General features: G+C 39.6%; 1 protein-coding gene and 1 pseudogene across 1 annotated transcript; both read right to left on the reverse strand.

The window, feature by feature from the left end:
* Positions 1 to 1,576: 1,576 nt before the first annotated feature.
* LOC146471159 (uncharacterized) lies at positions 1,577 to 2,993 on the reverse strand (annotated as a pseudogene).
* LOC146471160 (uncharacterized) lies at positions 2,712 to 4,501 on the reverse strand. Its single transcript, XM_085121242.1, has 4 exons — positions 4,082 to 4,501; positions 3,873 to 3,949; positions 3,620 to 3,701; positions 2,712 to 3,371 (listed from the first exon to the last, which is right to left on the reverse strand). Exons 1-4 carry the CDS (start codon positions 4,237 to 4,239, stop codon positions 3,074 to 3,076), a joined length of 615 nt encoding a protein of 204 aa, XP_084977368.1. The 5' UTR covers positions 4,240 to 4,501; the 3' UTR covers positions 2,712 to 3,073.
* Between the last annotated feature and the right edge of the window lie 4,671 nt (positions 4,502 to 9,172).

Here is a 9,172-nt window from a genome sequence, read left to right on the forward strand (position 1 = left end):
AATGGCAAAGTCTGCATTTGTTGCTGTTGCATGTTCATCTGCTTTTCAAGTAGCTCTTGCCGTTTTATGTCAATGGAAGGCATCTCCCTGCAGTACTTTAATTCCTCTTGTTTCGTCTTTCACCCTGCTCTTGCACGAACTTCAGAGCATCACTTCACACCTTTTTCTGCTTTTCTTTGGTACAAAAGTTTTTTCATCAGTCAAATTGTCATCTGATTAAAGAAATAACTCGTCTCTAAAGAAAAAGCAAGACAAACATTTGAAAGCATTTTTAATTGGATTTGAAATCCCCTCCTCACAAAATTACAGTAACCTCCCTCTCCAACCCTTCCACCTACAATCACACACAAGGATTTCACTTCTGGAAAAAGCTAAAATCCCTGGTCTAAAAAACATGTTTGAACTGCTGTTGCAAATTCAAGTTCCAGCTCTCCCCCCCCCCCCCCCCCCACCCCATACGCACAAATACAGACACAAAGTTGAATAGGAGCTGGTCTATCTTGCAAGTTCGTGGCCGATGCCATCTTGGCTGAGCAAGAGAAAGAGTTACCCGCTGACCACCCATACCTTTTTTTCTGTTCGTGTTAGTACGTCATGTAACGGAAACAGACAATCTACACACACAAGCAACACAACGCACAAACAGTCGAAACAGACAGAAAACAATCAAAATTGTAAAACCTTAGACTTGTAGTATGATCTCCATGTACATTTGTGTAACACTGGGCAATTTTGTCAAATCTTGAAAAGACCATTCAAACTGCTTTATTAACTTAGATTTCAGCTATTTATCATCAATAAATCATTTATTGTTCAATTTCTGTTGTTAGTTGGGCATTTATAAGCAATCAGAAATTACCCATAATTCCTAGTGGGCGTGGCATTTATCAGGAATAATTAATGGCATGCAAAATACAGCGAAAAAATGTTCAGTGTACAGCCTGAAGTATAATTTTTTTTACAAAGAAGCTATTATTCGTTTACTTCCAAAGGAACCTGAAAGATCCCTATGTGTTTGTGTTTCAGTTCCCCACAAACATGACAGACAGTGCCAACAAGCACAAATGCTGATTTGCTTTTATCTAGTTTGTAGGTCATGTCAGTCAAGTTGTCTCTAACAAAAAAATTTCCCTTTAACACAACAGAGCCTCTTTCAAATGAACAGCCATAATCATCTGTGACAGCACTCTCCAGTTCAATCACACCATCAATGGTTACTTTCAAGAGGTAACACTCATAGTCTGGGTCGTCAGCAGCAGCAATAGCAACCACCCTTCCTTTGGTGGCCAGGTCAGCAATCCACATGACAGTATCAAGGAGACCAGCTTGTGTTGTCTCAACTGTCTGGCGAGCGGTCGCATCAGATGACTCTCTTTCAAGTTGTACTTCTCTCCATTCATCAACCCACTCTTTGTTGGTGCACTTGCCCTCCTCCCCATTAATACAGTCAATGCAATAACATGTTCGGTTGCGAACAAAGACCTTTCCTTGTTCAGCTGTTTTTTTCACACAGTGTAGTTTCCTGATTCCTTTGAGTTCTTTGAATGTTGTCCCTGGCCTGTTCCTCACAATAGCTTCAGCACCTTCTGTTGGCACATAGAAAAATACCTACAGCCTTCTGTCTTGAGGCAAAAGTTGTCGCTGTTGGAGAGGTGAATGTACTGTTCAGGAATTCAGTCATATCTTTGCAACTCCTGATGAAAGCTGTTTTCCCGAGTAGAGCTTGGCTGACCTTTTGTTTCATATTTGCCCTAGCAGCGTCCTGTTCTCCTTTAGCATGAGAAGTTTCAAAGAAACTTCTCTGCACAAGAAATCCAAAATGAGCTAAGGAACAAGAAATAATACAGTTACGTGACTTGTATTGGGCTGCACAGCCATCTGTGAACTCCTGCATTTTGTGGATGTCCATTTTTACTGTCTTTAAGGTAACCCTTTACAAGCTCTTGGGCCTTGTGAACTGCATGATAGTCCTGAACATCATATTCTGAGATGACGGACAGGTGTTCTTTCACAATGTGAGGGTCCTCCTCTGTGCTTGCCCTACCATCCATGGACTCATGACAGTAAAGAATAGTTCTGTGAAGAGACACCTTTGCAACATCAAAGTACTCTAATTGTAGTTCGTCTTGCTGTCTACAGCTGTAGCCTTCTGAGTAATCATGCACACAGAGAACATCATTGATGGGAAGGTGTTCATTTAAGTTGTCCATTTGATCTCACTGCCATTTGGCCATAAATGAATGGTATGGATAATCTTTAAGAAGATCCAGGAAGTAATTGAAGAGATGATGTGGTGGCGTCTGCTTCGTAATCAATGCTATCTTCTTTTTTTCTTGGCCATTTGACAGGAATTTTGCAGTTTTAACATAAAAAACATAATGCCTCCAGATGACTACTTTGTCTGTTTCATCGGACAATTCCTCAGGTAGCATCTGAAACTTCTGGACTCCGCATAGATTACAATCTCTGTTTAGGCACTTAATCTTGTGGTATTCACTTTCTTCTGGCTTCTGACACAGAGTAAGATTTACTGCTTCTGTTAGTGTAGTTGGTATTTAAACAGAATCAGGGTTACCATTCTTCTTTACTGCTGCTTTGCGGAATTTCAGGCAGTCTTTAAAAACAAGTTGAATTTCCATGTGCTTTCGGCAAAGGCATGACCTTCAATCCCACTCCTTGGCTGCACGGACCAAAAAAAAGGCTTTAGAGCTTCAAATTTCCTTTGCTTTAATCAGCATAATTGCCATTAGCAAAGCTAATCCGGCAATGAAGCAGTCAGCGGACGCACAATAGATTAAATTATACATGCAAAACATATAAAGAACTGGGATACATTATTGATTCATGAGGTAATTCATAAGCTTGGTAGTGTGTTGCATACTCCACTGATACATTTCGAGTAAGATAAATTCCAAGTCCCATGTATGTTTATAGTAACCTGCTATAGATAAAGGCCAGACCAAAATGAGAGCGAGACTCACTGAAACTATCATAAGGCCTCTGTGATTTGACTTGTCATGTGATGAACTCTCGGCAACTACTGATCTGATTTTACCAAGCTGACGACAGATGCCTAGCAGTGAAGAAAATTCTTGGTCAATAACCATCTTCTCAGTATTGTTTGGCCTGGCCTAATAACACCCACTTCTTGACACATCATTGAAAACTTAACTAACCTCTCGTTAAATTCTTGCTCGTTGTCGCTATCACCAGGAACTGAGCTTTTACTCCTATCACCATCACCATCAACAAATAGATTAGTTTCGTTCCCTATTCTGGTTCTTGAAAAGGGATCATCCATTGCCACATTGAACCCATCAACTTCCAGCAGACTCCCCGCTGCAACATCCACACCAGTTATGTCTACATCACTGAAAAAAGGCACACAGAGTAAACAAAAATATAAAGAAACCATATGTGGTGGTGTTGACAACAGCATAAGTGACTAATTTTAATTTCTGAAGTAAAAAAAATCTGGTCTTTTTTACAAAATTCAAAATACAGGGCTGGGGAAATTGCATATCAATGACAATCACTGACTGAAACAATATGTGATAAGCCTTTCTCATCCCTTGCAACAAGCAAAGTGTCTCATCAAAACGATATCCTTATTTCTCACCTGGTGGATGCATCAGGGAAGGGTGATGCTAGGTCCTCTGTTCTTTTCTTCTTTGCTGGTGTAGAGCAAAATCCTGGTGGAGCTGAAAAAGATAACCAAAATTGAATGTTCAGAAAAAGTTTAAATTTTGACTAGTGCAAGATCAATTAAATGTGTTCAATTAGGTGCCGAGCAAAAGGAATTTAGGTCTTCACTTGTGCAAGCAAATCTGCCTCATGAAAATTATAAAGGTAGCAGTCACATGTTTTCTCACCTGAAAAACTGATATCACCGAGTGAACTTCCTTCTTTTCTTCTTCTTTCTTCTTCTGGTTTGTTAACAATACACGAGCTACAGAAACAAAAAGAGAACCGTAAGAAGAGTCTCTAAAGTAAATTACATGTACGAATCCTGGGTAGGGTTCAAAAATAAAAGCTCATAACAAACGAGATTCAAACAAAGAAAATTGTAAGTGTAACTTACTGTAGTAAAACTTCTGCATATTCACTATCCGTAAGTTTGGAATATCCAAACGAATCCTTCTGGCTCCTCCAGTGGTCGCGAACTGATTTCCGTAGATAAATGACCTTCACAGGCTCAGGTCTCCGAGGCCTTCCTCCACGATTTGTCGAGGCCGCCATATTCTCGCATTCACATCGTTCAACCGCTCAATCGCTCAGCCGGTCAAAAACGCTTACAATCACGATCAACAACAAAATATCTTCGTTTTAGTAGACAACTCTCTGTACGGAACGCTAAGTATTTAAAAATCCGAAGGATGGCTCTGATTCAGAACGATTTTTTGCGACTGAATGAAAGACGACGAGAAAAATGGAGGTTTTGTATCATACGAAACCTCGACCAACGCGCGCGTTGCATCTTGGTCGACAGAGAGTCTTTAAACTCAGCGTACAAGAAGCTGGATTTCCGATTATTTGTCTGCAGCGCTTGCAATTAATTGCCCGCGAGATGTCGATCGAGACCACTTCAAACGGTATTTAAGCTTAATGCTGGATGCTTGTGAGGGAGCCTGATGAACTTAATAAAATTGTCATGGAAGGTAAGCCCACATATATATATATTTTATAACCTGAGCAGATAATTCAGCCTTTTGGATAAGCTTAAGCTAAAATATCGTTCTGCAACAAACATGTTTTCGCATTTGAATTTTTATTGCAGAAAATGAATATAGTATTTCATGTTGGGTACAATAAAATACAAGTATAGCTTGAAATAAGCATTTTCCCGTCAAAGGGTCGATTTCAGGTGCAAAAAAAACACAAAATAACAGCTTTTTCTTGGTGTAATTAAATTAAACGCATTTAATCATCAAGTGCAATTTTTCCCAGCAAAATTCATCCCAAATTGTCCTTTGTTGATTATCACTTCTATCTATTCATACCAGAGTAGAAGCACTTTCAAAAGCTATCTACTGATACGTTTTTAGAAATATCTTTGTTCCAAACAAATGATTTATAGACACTTTCTTAAATGTATTTGATATTTACATATATGCAGAAATAGACAGTTTCACAAACCTTGATTCTTGCATGCTAAGTAGCCCGTCAAATTCTAATGTCGATTTTGCAAATTGTGCGCACAAATGTTTGAATACATGATATATGGATATAATTATTATATTCTTCCAATATTATTGGTTAATCCAAAGCTTAATATTTAATATTTTAAATTACAGGTAGCATGTGAAAGAGTTTTGTAAAGCTCTATCTAATAATGTCCTAAACATTTAGTTGTATTTACAAGAGGTGAACTGTAATTTTCCATGACTCAAGGAGCTTTAAGGCTACTTTTTTCTTTTGGCTCAATTCTTTGAAGTGGTCATCATTAATATAGTCACTGTTATTTGGTATTCTGCCGTGAGTTGCCAGAAAATCCTCATCCCTTTTTTTTTTCAGCTGGGTTTTGACAGGCCTTAGTTCCCTAGAGACACAAGTTTGCGTGTTGCTAAGAAGTGTGTCATACTTCGTTCTGTAAAAGTGTGCCTTGGGGTTTTTTGCAACTGTTTGCTTCAGTCGATCAATCTCAGAGACCTCTGGTGTCTTTCCTAAAATTAATTCTAAGGCCTTTGTAGTCTTTGACTGAACCTCCTTCCTTCTTTTTGGCGATGTTTCTTTTTTCTTGCTTTGCTAGGTGGCTCGGTTGGGCAGTCATTTTCAGAAATTACTGTTTGATGTATACTTGAGTTATCTGCTGTATTCACTTCTAGATCTCCTGGTGCTTCAGCATCAGGCTGCTCAATTGAATCCAAATCCATATTTATTGTGATAGGGTTCTGATCAGCTATTTCAAGATCTGCTTGTTGATCTTCACAAATGATCTGAGTTGTTTCATCGCCGTTTTCACTGCTTGTGTTTTCTCCCTGTTTAGGATACAGTGGAGCTGCTGCATCTTGCATCAATAGGGGATTTTCTGGTTCAGTTTCATGCTCAACTGCATCTTCAGACTCCCTGTGGTAGATAACTTTGCCATCTTCATCCCTCATTTTGTAAATTGGAAGCTGGTCAGGGTGACTGGCACATTCCTCCCAAGTCTTCTCCAAATAGTGGCATATCTTCCTGATGTTGTTTGATCTGAAGGGGTGAAGTTGAGGGCCTTTTGCTTTGTTGTCTGGTTCATCTGGTGCATCAAAAAATTCAACAGAACCATCTTCCCTCCATTTCCACCAAATCTCAGCTCCAGTTTCAGAAAATCACAGATCTTGGATAGATGTGCCGCCATAAGTTAGATCTTTTTGTCATGAGTTCCTTTGAAAAAACTGAGTTGGTTGGCTTGGGAAGACCGTTTGCAAGACATGAGATCTCGTTTCTTGGTTTGCAAGGGTTACCAAACTGTTTGTCTCCACTGCCATTGCATCTTCAGCTTGAATGTGTAGGTAGGCATTTGGCACAAGGTCTTCTATGTGCTTGTTCCAGGTCTTTCTGGTGATGTCCTCAATCCTGTCAAAGTACCTTTCAAAGAGCTCAGCACAGATGGAATGGAGGCAGACCAGCCTATACAGCAGTGGGGCATGATCAACAGAACCGCGATAATAAATACCACACAGCTTTCGTAGGGTTAATTCCTTTGGTGGAGTGAGCAGTCCCTGGATGGCTTGACCATGTCTAAACGAGAGCACTGATCTTGGGCTTCTTTCCCATCTTTTTCATAATAGATGCCCATCATCTCACAGAATAGGAGAAGGATATCATTCTCATCTTCCTCAAGAAGATTTTTGTTGAATAAGGCAGTGGACACCTTTCATATGGCTCTTCTGTAGTCAGTTACTCTTAGTTTGTCTTTCTTTAAGGCCAAGTTTGTGATTTCTTTGAACAGTAACAGGGCATCAACATCTGTCATGTGTTGAGGCAACTCTGTGAGAATGTTGGCTATGCGATTGAGGCATGTGTGGAGAGGTTCAAAGAAAAGGACTTCATAATCTTGTATATTAAGCTCATCAAGTAACTGTTGCTGTGATCCAAACAGCAAAGCAAGTACTCGGGTTGCCCCTCTCAGTAAATCAGTGAGCCTCTCTTGGAGTTCCTTTTTGTTGCCATGTGCATCAACTCGTCTTGATTTTAACTCTTCTCTGATGTCTTCAACTTTGAGGGATTTGAAGGGACCGGTAGCATCTGATTTTCCAAATTTTCATTTCAGCACTAGGCTTTGCTTTTCTTCCAAGGTTTTGTACTTTTGGTAAGCCATGTAATCATACTTGCTAGCCCGTCTCATGTCTCCACCACATACGCAGCAAACAAAATGCCCTCCCTCCTGTGTGCCATCTTCAAAAATAGTTTGGAACTGAATGGAAGCCCTCTAAAAAGCTTCTCTAAGCCAGGGTCCAAGCTTGCTTCATCCCTATTACCTAGGTGTTTTCTGTCAGTGTTTCGTACGGTTTTTCATGGGCTTCAACTGACAAAAGCCTGAATTGATGAAATCCTGGAAAACACGCTTACATGCACTAATTTATTATTTACTGTACATGGGCCCAAAGGAGGTAAGCCATAAGTGTGATATAGAAGTGACTGGGGAGGGTTGGGAAATACAAAAACCTGATATGAAACAAAGTTGTATGTATGGATACTTGTCCTGTTTGTTCACTCTGCTAAGTATTGGTATCAAGCTTCACACATTGGCCAAGACATCCCCAAATCCAGCCTTTATGACAACATTTCACGTTCTTATATCACAGAAAATAGAAAGTTCACAACTTGTTATTATTTAAAAGAAAGAAGAGATGATACGCAAGATAATGTGTTCCACCAAATGTCCAGAGAGAGGGAAAAATACAATAATTGTTGCACTAAGGTAGAAAATACGTTTGATCATTTCACCTCATTACTGTTAATAGCTTCGCTATAAGGTTGAAACAGTGCAAAAGCACCTTTGATCATTATAATGTTAAAGGGCGGTATATAAGTAAATAAATTATTAACAGTTCAGCATCTTATTACTATTACACAGTGCATCTTACCTTTCGTTTGGTACTTCAGGTTTTCTCACTTCCTTTTGCCAACTGTCCATGCAGAGTAAACATCTTTTTCTTCAAGCTCCTATTCTGTGTTTGCAGGGCAGTACAGCAGGCACATTCTATTTCTTCTTGCTCTTTCGTATTTTCAACATTTTCACCTGGTCGATGAGGAACTACACACTGGCTTGGCATGTTTGTTTTATGCACCACTACAACCAGCCTCAGCTATATCTACTGGTTGCAGTTTCGCAACGTTTGGTGTTGGTTCCGGATCAGGAGGGGTGTTGCCCATACTATCATCAAAACTTGACACTGCCTCTTTGAGAGCCTAAACAAAACAAATTTTCAACAGTACCAATAGGATAGAAAAGTATGAACTATGAAATCAACTGTACAGAGCAACTTATCCCTTTACCCCTCAAGGGACTAATGAGATGCATGATTCCTCTTCCCCAAGGGCCACTAGCCAAAATGAAAATGATTTGAGGTAGCTTCACAGAAACCTCTCTAAGCAATTCACAACTACACAATAGAAATAAATTTTGATGAGAATTGAACGCTATATTTACAATGATAAAAGGCCTTAGTCACGGAAAAATAACAAAAGATACATGTTTGGAATACTTTCTCTTGGAATACCCTTTCTTCACGAAGTTCATGGAGGCAATGTTATGTGCACGGAAAGCACAGCCATCGGGCAAAACCTCTACACAGAAACACTGAAGTGATTTCAAAATTTTTGCCATTACAGATTGCCCTGGGTGTGGTTTTGGAGCATTCCAAACAAATTGGTTTGTCGCAAGACATGCACGCCAATCTACAAAATTTAATAACTTTTCGTTTCAAACATCTCTTACAACGTCCTTTTGCTTGTTGCTTTGGGCCAGTGGCCATCTGTATTTCTTCCATCAGAAACTAAGAGCCAGTGGGAAGAAAAGTTGCCGATAGGCATCTTTGCTAGCTCTAGTCTGAAATACATTTGCAAATGTGACAAGTGATTCAGCACTTCTTTCTCCAAGATGTGAGTATTGTTATGCTCACATCTATCAAGAACCAAAGTAGATATCACCACCATTTCCGTGATTTGCGTCCCACAGAATAATATT

The sequence above is a fragment of the Pavona decussata genome, unplaced genomic scaffold (assembly GCF_977016875.1).
Source record: "Pavona decussata unplaced genomic scaffold, jaPavDecu1.1 SCAFFOLD_106, whole genome shotgun sequence".
Lineage (NCBI taxonomy): Eukaryota > Metazoa > Cnidaria > Anthozoa > Scleractinia > Agariciidae > Pavona > Pavona decussata.

Bases quoted from the DNA above. Each gene is read 5' to 3' on its own strand.
- LOC146471160 (XM_085121242.1), bottom strand. From the start codon at position 4,239: ATGGCGGCCTCGACAAATCGTGGAGGAAGGCCTCGGAGACCTGAGCCT. The intron at 3,950-4,081 runs GTAAGTTACACT...TTGTTTCTGTAG, and splicing joins TATGCAGAAGTTTTACTACA to CTCGTGTATTGTTAACAAAC. The intron at 3,372-3,619 runs GTGAGAAATAAG...GCCTTTTTTCAG, and splicing joins TTCCCTGATGCATCCACCAG to TGATGTAGACATAACTGGTG.